Source organism: Caloenas nicobarica, chromosome 1 (genome assembly GCF_036013445.1).
Source record: "Caloenas nicobarica isolate bCalNic1 chromosome 1, bCalNic1.hap1, whole genome shotgun sequence".
Lineage (NCBI taxonomy): Eukaryota > Metazoa > Chordata > Aves > Columbiformes > Columbidae > Caloenas > Caloenas nicobarica.
In genome coordinates, this window is record NC_088245.1 from 127,067,301 (window position 1) to 127,091,684 (window position 24,384).

Below are 24,384 nucleotides of genomic sequence, written 5' to 3' on the forward strand. Positions count from 1 at the left end.
TATTTCAGAGCAACACTTTTTTCTGTAAAAAGTCCTTCCCCATTCTTACATTAACACATATACATTTTTAAAAAGAGTAAGACTGGGGGTTTCTTTTTTTCCTTAAGTCATGATTTATATTCTCAGATTGGATTTTTTTCTGAGTAATTTCTTCTTGTAGAGGCAGAAAATCAATAATCACCTTCAAAAAGGATGCATGTCAGAACCTGACAAAGTAAAATGTATCCCTACCATGCATACACCTCTGATACAACTGTCCCTCGTAAACTTAAAAAAAAAAAAAAGAAAGAGGAAAAAAAAAAAAGGTGAGAAAGATTGAAATCCAGAGATTTTCACTCTGAATATTGGACTTCTGATGTACTTGGAAGTCAGCAACTCTCTAAGTTTGCCATTCTGGTACTGGTAAAACATTTACATTCTCTAGCAGCATTTGTCATGTATTGATAGGAACAATGAAATAAGCCCATTTTTAGAATGCCCTAAAAGATCAGTTTCCACTTCAACACTCAACCACAACAAAGTTTTATGGTGCAGATGGTGCTGCCTCAAATAAGGACTTGCCAAATAGACAAAGATTTGTGACCAGACTGGATAAAGGACGATTCGATTTGCCAGAATAGGAAGTTCAGGTTTTCAGCTGGACTTTGCAATTGATTATAAACACTCTGCAGGATCATTTCAGTCATGCTGCTGATCTAAATAAATCCAATAGCTAGAGAAGTTATGCAACCTAAAATGTTTCTATCAGGAGAGAGTTCCTTATGAAAACTTTTAAAATGTTACATGTATTTTATTAACTGCAGGAGCTTTGGGGGACTTTTAGTAAAATGGTTGTACTTTTACAAGAGCGGGAAGGGGGATTTAACTGCCTCTCCTCCAACAAGCAGTCTTGCTGAGCCCAGCAAAGCTCATTGTTTCATTTCTCAGAGATAGGTACCTTCTTGTGGGCAGATGCTGTTCTTTTCGGTGGGTTTATTCAAGTGCTTGGAGTTGTGCACTTCCTTAAATGCTTTTCTGAATCAAAACTCTGAGATGACATTCTTTTGGTTGACTCAGTCATTTCCTATTTGGCTGCACTCCTCCTCACAAAAAATTATTGGACTTGCTCTCCAGTGTCTCAACAAGCAGTCAGAAATGTCTCCACAAATCTTTGGATGCCAATACAAATTCCAAAAGTGATGAAACAAAGGTACTCCATAGCACTTTAGATAGGCATTTTCACTTTCATTGTCAAAACCTTGTTCATCAACTGCATTTGTCCATTTTGACTTATTTTTATATGCACAGCTTTTAGCATCACAGCAAAATATGATTTACAAAGTTAGATCCAACTATCCGTAGGTGGGAATATCTAGAAAGCAGGAGCACTGTTCAAAGCACTGATTTTAAAAGATTCATTAGTTGTGAAATATATTCATTCTTCTTGGCTTGTTTCTGATCTTTCTGTTCACTTCTGTTATTTAGCTCAATAATGCACCTGCTTCAGTGTGAACTCAGTTTGTCCTAAAGTAAAAAAAAAATCTGATTGCTCTAAATCATATCTCAGTAACAGTAAGAGATAATATCTTCAGTTTGTTATGCCTTCAAAAATGTCTGGGCCAGCAGGACTGCCAAGACTCATAAAACTCTTACGTCACTACTAGTTTATTGGTATGAATCTATCATATCTTCCTTTGATGTTTACTGGCTCATGCCAACATTAACTTCCTTTGATTTTAACTCTGTGCTTGGACATTTTTGGTAGGGGATTTTTTTGGTTTGTTATGTTTACACCTTCTTTGTGGTAAGGAAATTGATGTACAAGATTATCTTCAAATTTGGTGTTCTGAGAAAGGGAGGGTCTGCTCAGGTTGATAAGCTCTTTTCTTTTTGAATATTGAGATTAATGTGGACTTGAGCCTAAAAAGATATGTTCCGATATTTTCTTACTTGACAAATAACGTTTAAATGTCATTACTTCAGACAGTCTTTTTTTTTTTTTTCTTAAAAGGCACTGAATCTCCTGCTATGATGAGACCCAGTTCTTTATAGTACAAAATGTAATCAGCCACTTTCCATTATTACATTGTATGACAGCATGACTTCATTCCTAACGCAATTTACTTAAATTGAACATTTTGGCAGATGTGTGCATGAGACTAGAGAAGCAGAACTTCTATTAAATCGCATCCTGAACAATAACAGATTGTGCTGTAGATCTAGCTACATAGAAGTTTCCAGCTCTGCTCTTAACTTACCGCACATTATAGGAGGTATTAGGAAAGAACACCTAGCACAAGACTGAAAAACACCCCATGATATGGCCAGAAATTACATGCATAGATAAACAATTTGATTTGTGATGAAGAGGTTTACATAGCACCACTACCTAGTCAAGAAAGGTCGGTAAACAGGTCCACTTGCAGTGAGTCCAGTAACACTGATGAGAGGAAACGAGCAATTCTTTAGTGAAAGACGCCTTTTTCTTCCACTCTACTGTGCTCATATACTGTTCTCCTTAGGATAAGTTACAGACACAAAATGTGATTCTTTCTACAGGCTGCAAATGGTGCAGGCACTGTGGGGGATTTAGGAATGATTTGTGTGTGTGAATGCATTACTGGTTGCTATATAGTAATGAAGGCTGGTCAAAGAAATTCTCCTAGCACTTGGAATAAAGTCATATGAGTGTCTGAGGAATCTCCAATAACCAATTGAGAGCAGCCTCTGAGATCTGTGTCTCCTGCCTAAACACAAGGGTACTCAAATGGAAGAATGCTGCTGAGGATGAAGCAGGATTGTGAACCACAGACTTCAACTACAGCCCCAAGGAACACCGGGGTAACTTATAAGATATATTGGCTTGACGGACAAGTTCTAGAACTGGAGAAAATACTCAGTGGCAAGTCAGAGTGACTAAAATCTGCATCAATATTCATATTGCACCCTTGCACTTTCTTTTGCATTCTCTCAATGGGGTTGTGTATTCTAGATCTAACGGCTTTGACTAGAGTAGTTTCAACTTGAATTAAGTCAACTTTAGACTGATCACAGGGCAATTAAGGGTCATTAAAGACAGTCAACATGGCTTCACCAAGTGGAAGTCATGCTTGACCAACCTCATAGACTTTTATGAGGGCATAACCAGCTGGCTAGATGACGGCAAAGCAGTGGATGTGATCTATCTTGATTTCAGTAAAGCATTTGACACAGTCTCCCACAACATCCTTGCTGCTAAATTGAGGAAGTGTGGACTGGATGATCGGTAGTGAGGTGGACTGTGAACCGGCTGAAGGAAAAAAGCCAGAGAGTCGTGATCAATGGGGCAGAGTCTGGTTGGAGGCCTGTATCTAGTGGAGTGCCTCAAGGGTCAGTACTGGGACCAATACTGTTCAATATATTCATCAACGACTTGGATGAGGGAATTGAGTGTACTATCAGCAAGTTTGCTGATGACACCAAGCTGGAAGGAGTGGCTGACACACCAGAAGGCTGTGCTGCCATCCAGCGAGACCTGGACAGGCTGGAGAGTTGGGCAGGGAAAAATTTAATGAAATATAACAAGGGCAAGTGTAGAGTCTTGCATCTGGGCAGGAACAACCCGAGGTTTCAGTATAAGTTGGGGATCAACCTGTTGGAGAGCAGCGTAGGAGAAAGGGACCTGGGGGTCCTGGTGGACAGCAGGATGACCATGAGCCAGCACTGTGCCCTTGTGGCCAAGAAGGCCAATGGCATCCTGGGGTGTATTAGAAGGGGGGTGGTTAGTAGGTCGAGAGAGGTTCTGCTTCCTCTCTACTCTGCCCTGGTGAGACCGCATCTGGAATATTGTGTCCAGTTCTGGGCCGCTCGGTTCAAGAAGGACAGGAAACTGCTGGAGAGAGTCCAGCGCAGGGCCACAAAGATGCTGAAGGGAGTGGAGCATCTCCCTTATGAGGAAAGGCTGAGGGAGCTGGGTCTCTTTAGTTTGGAGGAGACTGAGGGGTGACCTCATTAATATTTATAAATATGTAAAGGGTGAGTGTCATGAGGATAGAGCCAGGCTCTTCTCGGTGACAACCAATGATAAGACGAGGGGCAATGGGTATAAACTGGAACACAGGAGGTTCCATTTAAATATGAGAAGAAATTTCTTCACGGTGAGGGTGACGGAGCACTGGAACAGGCTGCCCAGGAGGTTGTGGAGTCTCCTTCTCTGGAGACATTCAAAACCCGCCTGGACACATTCCTGTGTAGCCTCATCTAGGTGTTCCTGCTCCGGCAGGGGGATTGGACTAGATGATCTTTGGAGGTCCCTTCCAATCCTTAACATCCTGTGATTCTGTGAAAAAAGCCCGTAATGAAACTTATTCCGTTCTGCAGACCTTGATTTTGGAATGAGGTTCACTGATTTTCTGAGACCACAAATAGAACCCAACATGCTCAAAATGTGGGATCATCAAGCTCTGAGTGCCATGGGAAGATGCACGTATCTTCCCTTATGTACTGCTTCCTCTTTCCTTGACTTCCTGATTTCTTTTAAAAGACCTAGTTGAAGAAAACAAAAACAAAACCCAAAACCAATCAACCAAAACAAACAATCAAAACCCAACAAGCAAAAAACCCCACACTGGATGTGCCACTTGGGTTGGCAAATCAGTAAAGGACGTACCTAAATCTGAATTGAGTAATATAACAAAGTACACCAAGGATTTCAAACCTCTGACCAGAAAAACAACTAAAACATTCCAGACTTTAATGACTTCGAATAATCTTGTGTTTAAATGCATGTTTGAATACTCATGAAGTCAGAGATAACACAGGGCAAAAAACAACTCCAAGTAAATTCAGAAAGTGTCTTACCAAAATTGAACAGGAATTTGCATTGCAAATATAAACACAGAAAATATGACTTTTCTAAGTAGATAATTGTCGACCTGCAACAAGTAACAAAATAGCTGCGAAAGCAATGGGCAATAACAATTACCATTCTGCTTTGGGTGGAACAGAGACACAGTTTGACCCCCCATATGTTGAACGTCACTGAGTAGCTTTGACTTTTTTCTTCCATCACTGGGATCCAATGAAAGCTTAAGGATAGATTCTTAGTCTCTGGGCCTCTGTCTCCTTTGCAAAAGATGAACTTCAACAGGCACTTCTCACAAAAAAACAAACTCCCCCCAAACCAAAACCAACCAAACAAAAACCAAACAAAACCCCCAGACCAAAACCAAACAGACAAAACCCAAAAAGCAATAATTAAATGTAAAGTTATGACTGAAAAAAAAGGTAAAGGAGAAAGAAAACAAATAGAAATTGTGTTATTTCCTCTATTGCCTGGTATATTTTAAGCTTAAGAATCAGAAATCAGGAGTCTGTCACTGTACTTTGCTTTTGTTATTTAGGTATTACTGAGATTTCCTGGGGCTGTCTTGCACTGGCTTTGGAATCTTTGTTTTGGAGTTTTCTGCTTTGTCTACTCAGAATTTGAAAGCAAGAGAATATAGCTTTGGTTGCAGAGCTGCACCAACCAGTCTCACTGCTTAGACAAGAGGGAGATGAAGAACCATCTCCCTTAGACACACCTTTTTCTTACTCCTTCCAGAGGTCCGTTGTCGCATAGGTACTCCTTTCCACACCACACAGCTGTTCAGAACGGAGCCTTCAAGACTTCAAGAGCTAAGTTTGCAGCTGGTAAGGCTCCTGCCAATATACATCAGCTGGGCCTCTAGCCCACGAGATCTCTTGTCCATAATGGTACACAACGGAGCAAGAACCCAAGATGACCTTTCAATCAGGAAAGCTCTCTGAAAGCAAAGTGAGGTCAGAAAGACCTAAGGGGACCAAAGTTTAGAGGACCTAAAATACCAAAAAGCGGTATTGCAACATCTCATCATGAACTTTGCTATCTCCTGCAGTAGTCGGGCCTTGAGCCAACAAAGTCTTTGTATAGCTGTTTAAATTAAAGCACACAAGCAGCCATACCGCAGTCAGTAGGATCATTCATATGTTAAATATTGACTACAGTAAATGTGCTGGATTGGAGGCAACAGACATTTGTCACGAAGGGCTATTCCTTTAAAGAAAGCAACCACATCTAGCAGCAAAAGCAAACAACAGGGGAAGTAGAAGTCTACCTGAATGTAGGAAAGGGGGGGTTCCACTACCTGGGCTGATACAATAATTTCTTCTAGGGGGGTTGACTACCCAGGAGTAACTTATGGACAATTCTATTAAAGTCCTCATCTGCCCAATGGAAGCGTGAAATGCCATTACTGAAGAGTCAATGGTGTCTAATGACCTCAGAAATCCCGGGGCTGTGTCACCTATGGCAGTGAAACTATTTTCCATCCATTCCTGCCATAAATGAGAGAAAAAAATTGTTAAAGTTTGTCTGGGTATTTCTTGTGTTTTAGTTTTCTTGTGTAGTAACCTATATTTAAGTTTTAAAATTAAAAGCCTGATCTTTTCAGTTCCTATTTCTACTAACAGTCCCTATTCATTTAAATAAATATACAGATGGAAATCTATTTTCAGAGGTGCTCAGCATTGGCTTATATTCTGTGGAAGTCAGCAGTAAAACTCCTACTGATTTTTACTCGGGAGTAGAACTATGTCAACTCTGAACAGTTTTGAAAAGCACAACTTAAGCATCATTTTGACTAAATGCTGCCCAGGTATAATCTTGGAGAAATGAAGTCAAAACATGTAATTGAATATGTCACCATATTTTCTGTCCACATTTTCTCCTTAACATGGGTGCCTTGTCTGCACAGGCAGAGAAATACCACAGAATAGTCAAATACTTCCTAGGGATACTGCCGCTTAATTCAAGCTGCTGTTATGGCATGTTATGTAGCTCACAAAGTTTACCTGAAAAGGGTCGGAAATATGCCAGCTGTTTGCATCCTTGCTGCTACACATAACTCCTTTCCTTTATTTCTTTTTTTGAATGCATATAGCTGAAGAAATTTAGGTAATTTACATTTGAGCTTGAGCAGTACGGCGTTAACATCCAACTAAAACGGTAGATGATGCAGTTCTGCCAGAACAGAAAAAAAGCATCCTTAATCATGGTAATTCCTATTTATACCTATATATTTACATCCATAGATACATACATGGATGTATGTATTTTGGTAATTTCAGCACACTGATTTTTAATGCCCCTTTCACACTAGATTCAGGATGTTTCCTGAAGAATGAGGCTGTGGTTCCATGATAATTGAAGCCAATAGGTTGGGATAATTGGGCAATTGGGATAATTACACAAACAAATCTTACCAAAAAATGGGTACTTCAGCCAAATCAGTTCTGAGTGGACTCACTACCTGGGTACTGGTGCTGAAGTAAGACAGAAGGTAGAAAAGCCTGGATGAAGGCAGAGGCACAGGCCACCCTCACACAGGTTTGTTTAAATGGCTGTGGAATTGCACTAGAATATTTTCAGTATTCCTTGATGTGGACTGGACACTGTAGGATTGTTCCCTTCAAATTCTGTCTCGTATCTGCTAGTTAATTGAAGGGCTTTTGTTGATCATGATGAGACCTGGATCAGCCCATGAGCATGTAAGAACAGTAAATGTCCTGCTTTCTTAAGCATTTTTCATGAGATAAGTGATTAGTGATGGTTCGGTCAGTTTTGAATTGTCACCAATGCTGTTGCAACACTAATGTGTTGCTTCCACCAGCCCACATGATTAATGGGAGTCAGGGCTGTTCTTCTTGCCTAGACATAAAGTTACATCAATAATAACTACCTTAATAGATGTATACCTAAAAAATACACTACAGTGAGCGTACCATATTTTTAATATATATTTTTATATGTGTATATGATATATATTTTTTAAAATAGTTATGTATATAAATAATTTCTGGGTATAGATATAGTGTTTAAGTACCAGGAAAGAAATAGACACTTTCACATTGTGACAGTAAGAGGTGTAAAAGGCATTAGAAACTGAATGAAACGACTTAGAAATTAGACCCACTAATGCTGGATTTATCTGCTTGATTTCCTACATTTTTTAAAATTTGAGACTCTAGAGGAAGAGCATGACAATTTTAATCTGTTTATTATTTTCAATATATTTAGGTTAATAGCCACGGTTTAGTAGATATACTGCACAGCTATTATGATAGAAATATTTGCCCATTATGTTTTGAGACACTGCAAATTCCAGTATAACTTTTCATTCATTTCCTCTGCCATAAGAATTTCTCCTTCTGTCTCTTAAAACTGAATTTGCATGAGGTTTTCTGAATGTATTATGTTCAAAATTCAGAGCAATTGACTGATATATTTGCCACCTCAGCTATGCTGTACAACCCCCTGCCACCTTTTCAAAAACGTGGTTTGGGTTTTTTTGATTTGAAAAACAATCGAGGCTTCATTTGGGGGAATGAATATGTAAGTTATATATGTCAGGTGATGTATTTGAAATAACCTCAGTGATTTCAGAGTAATTTCACACATTTTCAAAAGGGCCTTTATATGAAATTAAGTCAACTTCAAATGAATCATTTTGAGAAATAGGACTCTGTGAGCTTTAACTGGATATTAGCTTTTACAGCGTGATCCAATTCCCCCTATGATTATGCAGTGCAGTAGCTCACAATAAACTGAACTGGGAGTTAGTTCCCAGGGAGGTCTTTCTTTTGTGAACAAAGCTAGGCTTCCACACGCAGGTGTTGGAATATCTTCTCTCTAATGCACTGTGTTGATGTTTTGAAAAAAATAGATGGTTCTTCAAATGTCTAACATGACAGTGATCCTCTTCAACTCTGCGTATTTCCATGCTATCAATAAAAAAGCAGCCACATCACTTTCAACGCTTCAGTAGTAGCTCATTAAAAAAATGCAAAGAATAATGCCAGCATCTCTGTTATGTTGAATATTCTGACGTTTGCACCTCTGCCAACGGGCACCTGAATGAACAGGCCGTGTGAGCTGGAGGGGTGCTGAGTGGGCTGGAGGGGTGCTGGGTGCCTGGGACCCAGCCCCAGCCCAAAGGCAAGGAAGGGACAGCTCTGCATCCCTCCGGTCCCGCCGGGTGACGAGGCAGAGGGCACAGTGTGCACCAGCCTCCGTGCCCGATGTGAGCAGGTTGTGATGCTGGATTTGTTTTGTAACAGCTGATGAGAGGAGTCTTACTTTAGCTTGCCAGTATGCAAAGTTTAGTTTTATTGCCTTTTTCAATGAAACTTGCTTTGTCTGTACCAGTGGGTGCCTTTCACAAATCCTGCAATGGGGGAAGGAAATTTCACCTACTCTCCTACTCTCAATATGTTTTTGTGTCTCTGCTATAAGTCGAGGAAAGATATGTCCATTTTTGTGTGTATGTAAAGGAATAAGGCAGACGTATGCCAAATCAACTTGAACAAATATTTTAAAATCCTTTTGCTGAGAGAAATCGCGGGGTGATTACAAAACATGTATTATCTAAGGATGGCATTATTCTCGTATACAGAACAGTCTGCAGTTCTTCATTGCAATCCCCCGCCCCCACCCCCTTCTTCAGCACAAAAACATCCATTACAAGGCTCCTGCAGTCACTGATTTATGTGCTTGTGATCAAACTTTCCTGCTTCTAATACTGTGTGCATTTTATAAAAGATGGTTGCAATTCCTAGACGGACTGAGCATGTCTGTTCCTGTGCTGTTGTGCAGCTGCTTTATTATGCTCCTGGCCTCCCATCAGTGATTTCAGTCTTACTATGAGACTCTACAGAAATTAATCTCTTGGAAGAGTTCATCTATATTTTGATGATCACCCAATCTGCATAGCTGCACTATGTACTATGCTTTGTGATAGCAGTCCATGATCCCCAAATCCCGATAGCTACCCTACAGCCAATTTTGGAGGCCACATGAGATGATACCGGTCCTTGTCCCAGAATAGTATCAACTGTCTCACCAAGCAGTGTGATCAGTACTTCCTCATGCATGCATATTAGCCTAGACGTATTATTTTGAGCACCAGCTAATATAGGAGAAAATGCCTCACATTCCACAGTTGCATGCAAATTTCTGAGAAGGATACCAAGTTAGCTTGCCTGGCAAATGTGAATTAGAGCTGTGTGCAGATTTCATAACAGAAATCAGCAAAGGATGCAATATTTTGAAACTTCCTCTTCTTCCACTTTTTTACATTTTATTCTGTGAAATAAATTTACTTCTGGATGATAACCATAGGAGACATTAGCAATCTCTGCAGCATGTAAAAATATAGGAAGCCAACAAGAAGCAGTACTTTTAATTTAAAACGAATGTTTCCTTTATTTTCAGGTCTACCACTTGGTTTGAACGGCAGATCCTGAGGACGAAACTACCAGATTTTGGTAAAAGGAATAAAGGAAGATTCCTTTTTTCTTTCCACTTTAATAACAATCTTGCACATACAGGCACTGCACAAGCTAATCCATTACACTCTTTCACAGTTTCCTAACATGAATTTACAAACAGCAAGCTAAGAGAGTTACAGAGGCACACTTTAACCTCTGCCTCTCACTCCTCCCATCACAAATGCTGCTGCAGGGTGGCACTGGCAATGCAAATGTACCAGCACTGTGGAAGGTGACGGCAGTTGTCAGCATGAAAGCCCCAGTCACTTCCAGAGAAAGCATCTGGGGCCGCAGCAGTGTCACCATCGTTTATAGCTCCCATTTCTGTCTTAGCAGCTGGAGCCACAGACTTCCAGGTAATCACAGAATCACAGAATGGTTGGGGTTGGAAGGGACCTCTGGAGATCATCTAGTCCAACCCACCTGCTAAAGCAGGTTCATCCAGAGCAGATCACACAGGAAGGTGTCCAGCTGGGTCTTGAATGTCTCCAGAGAAGGAGACTCCACAGCCTCTCTGGGCAGCCTGTTCCAGTGCTCTGGCACCCTGAAAGTAAAGAAGTTTCTCCTCAGATTCAGATGGAACCTCCTGTGCTCCAGTCTGTGCCCATTGCCCCTCATCTATCATTGGGCACCACTGGAAGGAGTCTGGTCCCATCCTCTTGACACCCACCCTTGAGATATTTATAAACATTGATGAGATCCCCTCTCAGCCTTCTCTTCTCCAGGCTGAACAGACCCAGCTCTCTCAGTCTCTCCTCATATTAAAGATGCTCCAGACATCACAGTACTCCAGATGCGGCCTCAGATATCTGAAGCTACTTCTTCTGTCTCTCCTCCTTTGTCTTAATCAGTTTAATATTCTGTATCCATGGTTTCTAATGACCACTACATATTCTCTGACATAAGTACACATTACTGAGATGAAAGTATATTTTAACTTGCTTTTCTTAGTTCTTAGTCCAGAGGTCTGGAGACTGAACACAATGCTCTAGGTTTTGTATTCTTATCTACATCACATACAGGTGGAAGGATGCATAATGCTTTTAGTCTTCCAAATGGCTGTGTAGGGAGTGAAGAGACACAAAACTGTGGCACCCACACAGCCAGCTGCTGCTGAAATCACCACACCCATGTAACAGTTTCTTGGATTGGGTGCTTTTTGTCCACATTTGAAGTGCAGGCTTTTGGCTTAAGAGACTTCCTTGTTGCCTGCAGAATATCGGTGGAGTTGTGTCCCAGCTGAATTTGGCATTTTATAACATAAAGTCCTCAGACTTCACTTCGCCTGAACAGTCTCTGTTGACTGCTTCAGATTTTCACAGACTTCAGAAAAGCTACTATTTTTTTTCTCCAGGGACAGTTGAGGAAAGGCTAAATTATGTGGTGAGTTAAGCCTCCTACGAGCAAACTGAGGAATGGAGATGCTTTTGTTAAAGTTTCCTGACAAACAGCTGTTTTGTATTAAGTGGGGTCTGCTACTGTTATTAAATTCGTAGGTTTTAATTTCACTATTGCAAACTAGCTGAGACTTTCAAAATAGAGTCAAGCATTGTATTTCTAGCAACAGGTGGTAGGACGGGTCTTTGAGCATCTCAGCCTGCTGTGTTAGCAATTAAGCAGGTATTTTAAGATATGAGACACTATGCTGAAAGAATCAAAATAACAACGTATTTTCTTATTCTGTACAAAAGGTTTCAGTAAAAGGAACTCAGAATCTATTATATATTTTATGTATGTACATACACACTGTCTGATAAATTTCCTGTTTCTATTTTTTATTTCAGTTCCAAGATAGTGTTGAAACAAAGCACCATGTCTAACTTTGTACAGACAGTTCCTTTTGCCCAGTTAGTAACCTCGTTTTATCTTGGGGTCCATTCAGACATCCATAGAAGACTTGTGTGGCCTGAAAAAAAAGTGGAAGCTTATTCAAAAATACCAAGATTTTTGTTTAATAACTTCACTTCCTCAAAGTATAGGTCGTTCATTTATCAGCAGCACCCTTCTCTCATGTACAAGTCTTTAAAAGAAATAAGGTGTGTATTAATACGTTCTATACTATAGAAGAGGAGGTAACAAGAGCCCAAAAGCTGAGAGGGGTGTTTGTGGAGTTCTGGTCTTTGGGAAGGGCTGGGCAGATGTCAGAGAGCAGGGCAGCTCTGGGCAAAGCTACAGAAAAGCCAGGTCCCGTGGAGGGGAGCCTGATGTGGACAAAGCTCGAGAGCTGTGTCTGTGGAGAGATGGGCAAAGCTCAAGGGAAAAAAAAAAAAAAGAAAAGGAGAGGATAAAAAAAGAAGCCAATATTTAATAGCAAAAAATATTACTTTATGACTTTCGAATAGTGCTGAAAAAACTTACTAGGGCATTCAGAGATTGAGAGAAATCAAAGGCATCCTGGGTGCAAAAACCTAAACGTCATTTGCATAGTTGCTCTGGAATTCCTGTGGAGTTAGGTGCTCTCAATGGTTTGCTTTAATCATTCAGAAATGCTGATTGTTCTCTGAGTAATGCCAAACATGACTTGCCTGAAAAGAAATTGGCCTGTTGTACTGTAGGGTGACATTTTTGTTTGTTGGGAGAAGCATGTTGGTATTGAGATGTTTCCATATAGGACAGTGAGAAAAAAATGACACAATACTTTACTAGTAAATTGACCACATGAGGCATGAAGCCAAAAATATCTAGGAGGATTCAGTACATGCAGTAGGAAAAAAAAAAAAAAAAAGAAAAAAAAAATGTTAAAACCTGGTTCTGCTATGAATAGTTGCATTATGTAGTAATTGGGCAAACCAAATCAGGAGAACAGAATCACATGAAGAAGCAGCCATCCTGAAGATCTCCTCTCTACTGGCACCATCAGCAAGCAACAACAGCTTCTGTGAACAAAGAGAGAAGCCATAATAATACCGTGGGTTTTTTGTTACAGAGGGATGTCCATGTGTGCTCACATCCTAATCACTGGAGCAATTACTGTTTTTCGCATCTCCATTTCATTTCCTTGGCTGAGCACTCCGGGGATTTTGGACTGTGATTTCATTATTCACTTGGCTCTGCCGTTCGTATTGTGTACCTGCTCCAGTAGATATCATCAACTCTTAATACTCCTGTGCTATGCAGAATAAAACATTTGCATTTGAGAAGGTCGCTATGGCTACTGGCTACCTAACTGTGCATCTGTAAAAGCCCAAAACTGAAGGTGCTTTGCAGAATTCAGACAAGGATCAACTGTTTGCTATTTGAAATCATATCCACACCCATTGTTGTTGCTAACAGCACGTACTTGTGTAAGGTTGATTAGGTACAATCTCTCTCTTCCTATTGTGGATTAATATTTAGAGAGGCTCTTTCTCAGGGCTGCAGGCTGACTCCAAAGGAAAAAAATGTCTTTAGAGGACACTTGCATGACAGTGAGCAGATTAATTATACCTGCAGTGGTTCAAGGTGTAGCATAGAACTTAAAGGTTTTCCATTAAAATTAATTCTGTGCTATTCAAAAATACAAATTCATGCTGGAGTTGTCTGAAACAAATTTGGTAATTTACACTGTAGTAGTTTTCAGAGCACAGAAAAACTCCATAACTGGGACTAACACAGAAGGTGCCAGCTCAGTAGGATCCAAGTCTTTAACTTGCAGAGGTTCATTCAGAAATACCAACCCTAGTGCTTTGTTCTGAATCACAAAGGCAGAGAAACAGTATTATCCACAGTAAAGAAAATGATGAACAGTGAAACGAAGCGACTCCAGAAGGAGACAGTGAGTCAGCATCAAAGTCTGGACTGAAACTTAAGTTTGCCAACTTGGAGACCTCTCCTCAGAGCTGAGAACAAACAGAGAAATCATGTCTGTGAAAGCACTGGGTGTAGAATTGTACCGAAAGAATCTGCCTGAGGAATCATTGTTAAGAACAACAAAATACAGCTGAGAATTGGGCTAATAACAATAATTTTCTTGATGTGGACGAAATAAGCCTCCATGATCAGAAATTCAGTGAACATTGCATGTATTCTATAAAACCTCTTGCACATATTTGGAGACATCTGGCAGTGTCGTAATTGCGGCAGTGCTGTAATTGCGCCCGTGCCACATGCTGCCTGTCCCCCTTCAGAAACTACGTACTAACCCTGTCACAACTCTCTGCTGCGATATCCACAGGAGTAGCAAGGAAAAGTTTATTGCTTGAAATTAACTGAAGACCGTTCTAAGTGCTGCAATTCTGCTTTTCCTCCCTCCTAGCAAACATCTTCAATTAGCTATTATTTTGGGAGGGGGGCTGGGGAATTAAAAAATTTCCCTCTCTCCTCTTCACCAGAAGAACAGACTCTTTTCGAGGACAAAATATACATCTGACTCAACAACATGCTGCTTTGGTAACATAGATGGAGTGAAATATCTGTTCACTTATTTACCACTGAAAATTGTTAGGTTGTGAAGCAGGCTGAGGTGTTTTATTGCCTGTTGTAGAATAATATCAGTATTTGTGGATAAAGTCCACTTGCTTCATGAGTGTTCAATGAGAAATGGTGTGGCTGAAAAATGCTTCCATATATGTAATATATTAAAATGAAAAGGCTGTAAAATAATGATAGACATCACTTGCGCACAAAGATACATAGGCAGAACACAAAAGCAGCTGAAGAATGAAACTGGGCATGTATGCTTGGTTGTCACTTTGAAAGTTATCACATTAAGATGGAACAATGAAGCTCCACAATTAAAGGGAAAATCACATCTGAACATAGTTTGGTATTATTTCCTTAAAGCATTTTATTAGATTCTAATGTAAGCCCTATCATTTTGTGATCCAACCTCCTTCTTCGGGAAGATGACTTCCATTATTCGCTTTGTCGTGGGGTGGCAGTGGGCTTTGTTGTGTTCCAGCTATGACAGCTTCCTTTGGTAAGACTGAATTTCAGTACCAAGACAACAGGTAGAGAAAGCAAGGAAAAAAGGATTTCAGACCTATACAGATCCTGAAAGAAGACAGAGAGTGGACAATAGGACACAATCACTCTTTTTTTTCCTAACAGCAGGTCATCTACAAATTTTGTAGATCTTACAAACAGCTTTCAAAAGAGTCTTTAGTTATGACTTTTCAGTGTGGCTAACAATGAAATCTTAGCAAATATTGTCACTGGTTTAGATTAACGGACAGGTTGTAAATGGAAACACCTACCTGACAGGTCCTCCTGCACCTTTGACTTATCCCCACCTTTTCACTTGAGTCTTCCCTGCTCTCCAGCAAGGTGTGCAATCCCATGGGTCTTAGCCACAGGTAAAAGGGGCCTCTGGCCTGCCCACCGTCAGGGAGGAAGCCTGCTTGGCTCATCCAGAGAAGCAGCTGTTGAAATACTGTTAGATTTTAGCACTAGGAAGAAGTGATTACAAAGAACTACCAAGCCAACTTATAATAAAAGGGCTACATGAATCTATTTTGGTCTTCCATCCACCCCATCTGGAAGCCAAATTTTTTTCTGGGAACTTGCAAAGAGCTTCCTTCTGATTGCCTCCATTGTTCCTGGGAAGAATTGTTTTTGAATGACCTCCATCAGCTTTAGCAGGAAGTTGCTTATTTGCAGCCATCGCTGCTGAGTTTAGAAGCCAACTGGTTAGAAACATTTGCACAGCAAATCCTTCCCTAACCCCTCAAAGCCATGTGATCATTACCCTGACAAGCAGATGACAGTGTTAAATTATTGTAGCTAAGCCTACCATTGTTGCTGTTTAACTCATTTTAATTTACGGGTTGTGTTGTGTCATGGGTGTGTGTTTCTTAACAGCATCTACTAAGTGCACTCGTTGGATGTACTTCACATCTGTATTTTGAGGGGGAGGGAGGGGCCTCATCTGTTATCTGCCTGTCAGATTCAGCATCTGCCTGTCTCAAATTCAGTAAGCGTGACCCCAAAGCCTTCATACATTCATATATACATTCATTTGTTTGGGAAGGTTCATGTTTGCATGAGGACGGTGTTCTGGGGCCTGGCTGTTGGGGTGCAATGCACCGAGGTCTCTCACTGCGCGTTACAGCCCGCCTGACGCAGCAGCAGCCCTGGTTGCTCTCGCCCGGTAAGTGTCCCCCTGCGTGCCTTGGCCAAGCGTCTCAGGGGATTCAGTTCTGACTTCGGAAGAAGATGAGGGTGAGAGCAGCAGGGAGGACAACACAGCCCAGGTGCCTGTTAACCAGCTGTATGGTGAGGAGATGCCCACCACCTGCCCCTGACGGGGCCTGGCTGTGGGTCCCCGTTACAGGGCGGGTCTGTTGACTGCCGTTTTGGGAGCCTTGCTGGGTGCAGAGACGCTGCCACCGAGCCTGCAGGTCGGAGTCAGAATGGGTCAGGCTGTGTCACGCTGCATTTCAGCTGCAATAGCAGCTGTTTCGTGATACTCTGTCAATACTCGTTTTTAGCTCTCCTTACAGGTTTACTGTACCAATTATTACAATGCTACCGAGAAGACGAGAAAGTAAGCTTGCTTTGGCCTCCCGATTACAGGCTATTTGACAAAGCCTGACATTTTAATCTGATTTCTTCCTTGTTCAACTGTCACAAGCCTCAGCTCTGCCGATGCTCCGCTGTGCCTCTGCTACCAACAGCCCTCACACAGGTTTCGCATTGATCTCGCCAGCAGCGGCGGGGCCGCGGCTGCGCCCCCAGGCTGGAGGCTGCGGCTCTGCCCCTGCGCCCTGGTGTGCCGGGTACGGCCCCTGGGCCGCGCGGCCGTGCTTACTCATCACCTCCCACCCGGAGAGAAACCGCAGGTCTCAGGTCGGACTCGCAACCTGCGAAGGCAGAAATTTGTTTAAGCAGCCTCTAAATCACACACGTGTTTGGGTTCGGGGTGTTTTTTTGCGAACACCTTGCAGCGGTGGGGGTTGCTGTACGCAACACCCCAGAGAGGAATGGCCCCCCGGGGGGGCTCCCGAGGGCGTGTGCGCCTCCTGCAGCGGCGGGCAGGGCGGTGCGGCGGCGTTTGGGAACGGCTACCAGGGTGCCCGAGCGGCTGAGGGGGCAGGCGATGCAGCAGCGAAACACCCGCACAAGCGCAACCCTCTCCCCGCTCTAAGGCTGGCCGGGGTAGTCGGCCCGAGGCCGCACCGAGCCGCCGGGACGGGGCCTGAGCCTAAGGAGCCGCCTCACAGCTCGGGCCTGACTCCTCGGTGGCCGGGCCCAGAGGGAAGCGGTGCGGTGGGCAGCGAGGAAAACGGGAGGGCCGGGCGCGGCGGGACGCGAGCCGCGCCCGGGCTGCCGGCGCTGGGGGGCCGCCCGCCGGGGCTGCACCGCCCGGGCGCCGCCGCTAGGGGTCTCCGGCGGGCGGGGAGGCCGGGCCGCGCCGGGCCGCGCCGCCCGCTCGGGGGCGGGCCGGGCCATCAGCTGACCGGCCCCGCCGCGGCGCTCGGCTGGTGCCGCCGCAGCTCAGTCGCTCTCCCCGGCAGCGGCGCAGCCCCGCGGATTTACAGCCGGACCCCGCCGCGTCTCGCCGGCCGGCCTCCCTCTTTCCCTTCCTTCCTCCCTCCCCGTCCCCCGCGATGCTGCCCCACTTAGCCCTCCTGCTGCTGGCCTCCGGCGCCGCCCGGGCTCTCGAGGTAAGCGGGGAAGGGGGCGGCCGGGAGGGGGCTTCCCCGCCGTCCTCGTCCGCTTCCCCGGGGCTTTGTCTGCCCGCAGCCGCCCCTGCGGCGTGGGGTCGGCCGCAGCGGGGCGGTCGGGTGTGGGTCGCCGGCGGTCGTCACGCAGCCGGGCGGCGGGGAGATCCTCGCCCGGCTGCCGTCGCCCTCCCGCCGCCGAACAATAGGGCCGCTCCCGCCGAGTGGGGCGGCGAGGAGGAAGAGGGCTGGGAGCAGCCGGGGCGGGCGCCCGAGCTCCCGGCACGCGTGTCCGCGGCTGGCAGCCGGGACCGTCCCTGCCGCCGCGGCAGGCTCCCTTCGCGGATCCGGCTGCGGCCGCCGGGGTAGTTCCCGGTTAACTTCGGCCGCCGCCCGCGGAACTGTCTGGCGCGGCGGGGGCGGCGGCGGGGGTCCGCGGGGAGGGGCGGCGGCGCCGCCAGCCGGCGAGCAGTGCAGGGCGGGGGAGGGCTGAGCGCGTCCCGCGGGGGTGCCGGCCCTGCCGCGGGGGTTCCTCTACCGCGGGCTGGGGACGGGAAACTTTCCCTGCCGGGGAGCGGGGGTCCGGCGGCATCCCCCCGCGGGGCCGCGGCTGGGGGTGCGAAGCCTGGCGGCGGGTACGGTGCAGCCGGGGGCGGGCAGGGCAGTGCCTCCGCCGTCGCGAACACACACGCAGGTGCGTGGGGCGGCGGTGCGGAGCTCCGCGCGCTCTGGCGCAGCAGCCCTGCGGGGGCGGGCAGGCGATGCCCGCGGAGCTGCGTGGGGAGGGGGCGGCGGCCGTGGCCGTGCCCCCGCGGGCGGGCCGGCGCGGAGGTGCGGGAAGATGGCGGCTCTGCAGTGCAGCAGGCAGGCGCCGCCGTGCGCGCTGCGGCCGCCAGCAGCCCGCGCCCCTCCGCGGCCGCCCCTGCCCTGCCCTTCCCTCGCCTCCCCGGGGCGGCTCCGCCCGCCCGCCCCCGGCCTGGCGGCACCTTCCGCCGGCCCCCTCGCCGGGTGAGACGCGGGGTGGGACGGGTCCCTCGTACCCCGCCTCTGGCTGGGGGTGTGAGCGCACCGCGGCTCCTGCCGGGGTCGTGGGGAGCCGGGGGGACCCCGGCGGGGCAGCGCAAGCCCGGGCCTCGAAGGAGGAGCCGGCGAGGGTGGGTGTTGTTCTGCCCGCCCACCCGCCTTCTCCGAAAGAAAAAAAAAAAGTGTGGGAGGGGGGAGACACCTCCCGTCTCCCTTAGTCCCTGGTTGTCAAACCTCGGCCTTCAGAGCTTTCATCCTCCTCTAGTAATAACCGTCCCCTTCCGCCAAGGGGGGCTCAGGAGGTGGGTGCAGGTGAGGTGCGTGCCAGCGCTTACTCTGAAGAGAGCGGGGAGCTTGGCACTCGCTCTTGGGCAAGGGGCTGCAGCTCAGGTGCCCTTCGCAGGAGAGACCCTGGCACGCGGTGGGTGAGAGCAGACAGCTCTGCATCCCGGCGCTCCATCCCCACCAGCCAGGCTGCTGACCACCGCCTCGAACTGCCAGCCGTGGTCTTGCCAATGTTGAGTGGGGTATATCGAGCCGAGCAGCTGTAAAGGTGCTCAGAGCTTTAAAGCTTCCAGTTACAAAACTTGTTTGGGTTTTAGCAGCTTGATGCAATGTTTTGTCATCTAAATGCAGTGGAAGGAAATCTCTGCCTTGGGTGCATAGCTGAAGTAAAAAAATGAGGTTTTACGATGGACATTACTGTTGTATCCCTGTAGCCCTGGCCTTACTGACAGGTGTGTAGGTATTGCCACTGTCCAGGTGCTTCCAAGAAAGGGGGCTTGCATTTTGCACCAAAACCGTTTGAGGGAAAGTCTATGTTCAGAGACCTCTGCAATGGTGTCTGCCTTAGCGATATCCAGAATTTTCAGAGACGTTCTTTACCTCAAAACGTTTGCTTAAATGGGCACTGTCGTTTCTGCAGAAGCTTTCAATCTTGTTCTGTCATTCCATATGAACATTTGAGGTTTTGAATTTATCCTTTCTTTTGATGTTTGATAGCAAGGTAGGTTTTAACATCTGGTCATCTTGTGATCAGGCATTTATGAGTTTTGATACTCTAAGGTTGATGTTTTGAAGAAATAACTGCTTTTATAATATTAAAATATTTCATAATAGGAGTTGCATGCATTTACTGCACTTGCACTGTCTTCATGTGCTCAAGTGTGAAATTTTGATGTTTGAATTAGACTCTCTTTAGATCTCTTATGAAATGAAACATTTTCCTGCCATTTTAACCAATGCTTTCTGGAATGCAGCAAAGAACCTGTACTTGCTTTCAGAGTGAACAGTGTAAGAAAGAGGGAAAGCAGGAACAAAACAAGTTCTTTCTATATTACACATGGAGAATTCCTTTCTGAAATTACAGGTAGATGAATATTTATTTGTGGAGCTTTAAAGGAAATGTTCCATAGCGATGCTGTGGTGATGCCATAATTGCTTAGCACGTCGTTTCTGCCACTCATGTGAATCATAGTTACTGGGGTTAGGAAATCCATTGGCCAAGAGCTCTCATAATTTGCAAAATCATTATATTCTTCAGTAGCTTATTTTCCATTTAAACTCTTTCCATTAATTTACTGATTTCAGAAGATAAATGCAACATACAGTAGCAGTCCTTGTGAATTTATGTGAATGATCTTGCTTTATAAATCAGGATTTCTTCTACTTAGCACACTGAGGTTATTAGGACTTCAGCCATGCTTGCTCTGCTCGCTGCTCTACTTCCATGTTTATAAGAGACTCTTCACACCACCTGACTGAAATTAAGTTGTTAAGACATTGACATCATGTGCTGACCCTCAGAAGGTAGGTTGACAGAAAGTATGTTGCCTGACAGCTTTTTTTTTTTTTTGACTTGGTAATGTAGTGCTTTATAGGTGGTTGGTTGGTTGGTTTGTTTGTTTTAATGGAAGACCCCAAATATTTGTTTCTTTGCAACTTGGGAAGGGGAAGAAAGCCTTTCCTTCACTTCCGTTAGGGACTTTCATTTCCTCTTCCTGTCAGTTCTGTTCCAAAATTCCCCTGGCAAAGGTTTTACATTGGTTCAAGGGTCCCTTTTGCATTTCCTATTTAAAATGCTGCTATGTTGGGGCGGGTAAGTGGGACAGGGCAGGCACTGTGGGTACTGTTGCCTTGCCAGGATCCTTGGCAGTTAGGTGAACAAATTAGGGGAGTGAAAAAAGAATATCTTCCCAATTTTTCTTTTGTTTGATTAATAAATAACAGACAACTTTGAGACTCGCATTCTCTTCGGATGCATTTTTCTGGGGGGGAAATGATCAGCTGTTGTGCTTCTTCACAAAATGTGTATGAAAACATGAGGGTGATGACAAGATTTAGAGATTTTTTTTTTCATGATCTGTTTATGTGACAGACACAAGTGATTTTTCTCAATCAGTTCTAATTGAGCAGTGTTGAGTTGCATGCAAACCTACAAGATGTATAGATCATCTTTGATGGCTTTTTATGACTTTCTGTTTGCATGTGTTTAAACTGTAGAGGATAAAACTGGCAAACCAAATTGTTTTCTATGAAGAACAGGTATGTTGATTTATTTTGATTGGCAGTTCGTTTCCAATACGAAGCTCAGCAAAATACCTTCAAGCATAGTAACTTCATGTAACTGCCCGATGAATTGGCAGGTGGTTCTCTGGGCAAGAATTTTTTTTTTTTTTTTTAATGACTCAGTAAAATAATTAACACAAGTTGCTGGGTGTGGAGATGAGGTCAAGAAATGAGTAGATAGGATCACAGGATCCCTCAGGAGGTCTCTGGTCCGCCCCTCCTGCCCAAAGCAGGGCCAGCTCTGGGTTTTCTGCGATTGAGTCTTGAAAATGCAGCTCCAAGGATAGAGCCTGCGCAACCTTGCTGGGCAGCCTGCTCCATCCTCAGTTTGGTTGGTTCACCTCTGGCTTGAAGCAGGTCTCCAAGCTGTTATTTGTTTGTTTTTAAGGTAGTGTCTCCAAGCTTAATTTACATCCTCAATCCTGAATACTCTGAATGTCATTTTGACATGTCACATCTTCAAAAAATGTATCTAATAATCAGGAGTTGAAAAAAATGTATTTGGATTTAATTAAAAAAGTATTTCCTGTCAAATGTCCATGCATATGTATTAATGCATGCATACACGTAATGCATTAACATCACCTAATGTGTCAGTGTAATGTATGCAAAATACTGAAATGTCCAATTTAATGTGTGGCATTAAAATAATCACATGTACATATGTGTATACATTATATTCGTGTATAGGCTATATTAAACCAATAGTCACTTACCTCCTTATATCCAGGTAATGAAGAGGTGGTGTTCTAGACTGTTACTGATAAAAATATAATTGGGTTTACATATGGTAATAGATTAATTGAAGTCGTTAGGTGAGCTGTCTGGTGTGGTTTTAACACAAGTCTAGAGCTATGTGTTATTGGATTTAAACTCTGGGGATTTTGAAAAAAAAATCCTGTGGTGTAAGAAGATTAAAAGTAAAGCAAATTGAAAAAATACCGAATGACTTTCCGTAAGCTTGGTTAACTGTTCGAGCGTGCTCTTGCGATGAGAGTTTACAACACCTGCTGCCAGGCTGAGGATTGCCAAGAGCAATGTTGATACCAGGCTTGAGCCTGGAATAATTTGGAGACAAAGGACTTGTCTTCAGAGAAGTCAAAACTTTTGCTCTGACCTGTTTTTAGTTTTTGTTTAAAACTGAATGAAGTTGGTCTCGTGAGCCCTTATTCTCACAACTTGGTCTGGAATCCGCCCTTCTTCCGTGACTCGCCTTCAGAAATACCTGCGGTTGAGGTTTTGAAAATGTGTCTTCCTCTCTTTTTGGCAATACGAAACCACCTGAGAATATCAGGCAGTAGTGGCTGGTGCAAGGTTTTGAGTCTTCAGCCCTAAATAAGTCACTTTTCTGCCCTTGATTGTAACGTGGCGTTGGTCCTGAAACCTGGGTATTTGTCATCTTCTTTTATTAATTTTGATTAAAAAAACCTTTAGAGAGCTACCAGAGTATTAAATCCTGCTGTGCTCTACTGTAGATTACAAAAGCTCTGGAGTTACCTTGTTACCAAATATAGCTACCTTTCCTTGTGAGAATTTAGCCATATAACAAACGAGAAACAAAATAATGGGGATAATGGCCTCTCTTCTAGGGGATCAGTTTGAATGACAGCCAATTAGTACGTGTATATACATGAGTGTTTATTTAAAAAACAAACACCACGCCTCAAGCACCTTGCTGTATAGAGGATACAGGATTGTTTTGATACTGCACTTTGTATTAGAACAAATACTTAAGAGTGGTTCAAGTTAATTACAAAACAAAATCTCACATGATGGAAATGACGGGTAAGAGGCAATACACTTTGCAGTATGTAATTAATGCCAGTGTCTTGCAGTGGCCCATGAAATGGACTTTCTAGATGGCAAGCACATCTTGGTGTGTGAATGTAAAGATATTAAATTAAGTGATGCTTTTTAGAAGGGTGGAAAACTTAAACCAGCAACTGATAGTAAGGACACTGTTCTTCTACAATTGTCTGTTGCGGGTTTCTTGCCCTGCATTGATTAATAGAAACAGAAGTGTGATAGATTATGGGTATTGCTGGATTCTTTCCTGTAGCTTCCAGTGTAACAGCATTGTAAGCACTGTGACTTCTTCAGCTGAGAAGCAGGACTTTTGACTTGCTGGGTTTTCTTGCTGGGCTTCCAGCAAGTTCAGGAAAACTTTATCTTCTCTTGAGGACTTAATATTAAAGGATAAGTGTAGATTGCAGTGATTTACAAGGCTTTCCAAAAGGAGCAAACCTTCTGGTCAAGCGATGGCATTCCATGGACTGTGGGACAGCCAAGCTTTCAACAGAGCAGCCGGCATGCTTTGTGGGTTTGTAATCTGGCTGCTCTTTTCAGGCGGTAGCTGAACGCTGCTGTCTGGCTGCAACCCACCTAGCTCAGGAGCTGGCTGCCCAGAGCTGCTCTTCCTGCTTCTGCCAGTGGCCACACTCTGTAAAGTCAGCTTTTCAGCTCTCTTTGATGCTTCTCTAGGTTGGCTTTGCGATCCTGTGCCTTATGAAAGGAAGGAGCTGTGCCATTTTTGGTAAGTGTCATCTTCTGGCAGATGCTTCGGAGACCTGAGTCAGAAAATGGCCACAAGCAGTCAAACTGGCCCAGCTAAAAGAGCAAGCAGCTGTTTTGAGGAAGAGCACCAACCTCTGAAACCACATTTGCTGAAGTTTGCCTTAATAGTGTTTAATTAAGGTGTTAGTCTCTTTGCCTTGCTCTGATGACCGGCAGCACAGGGCGTGAACAGTCTTTTCACACCTGACCCCTCGGTTCTCAATTGTAAAAAGTTTGCGTCTGGTCACTGCAAAAGGCAAAAATCCTCAAGGAGCTGCTTTCAAGGATGGATAACTCCTTTCAGTTCCTACTGACCCATTTTGAGCTAATCCAGGTAGGAATTCCCTGATCATCCTTT

At 44.3% G+C, this 24,384-nt stretch overlaps 1 protein-coding gene across 1 annotated transcript in view; it reads left to right on the top strand.

The window, feature by feature from the left end:
• The first annotated feature begins 17,669 nt into the window (after positions 1 to 17,669).
• Positions 17,670 to 24,384, top strand: part of APP (amyloid beta precursor protein) — a 217,225-nt gene continuing 210,510 nt past the window's right edge. The window contains exon 1 of the mRNA XM_065650893.1: positions 17,670 to 17,885. Within this exon, the coding sequence (XP_065506965.1) occupies positions 17,829 to 17,885 (57 nt within the window). The 5' untranslated portion in view covers positions 17,670 to 17,828. The remainder of the gene's footprint in view (positions 17,886 to 24,384) is intronic.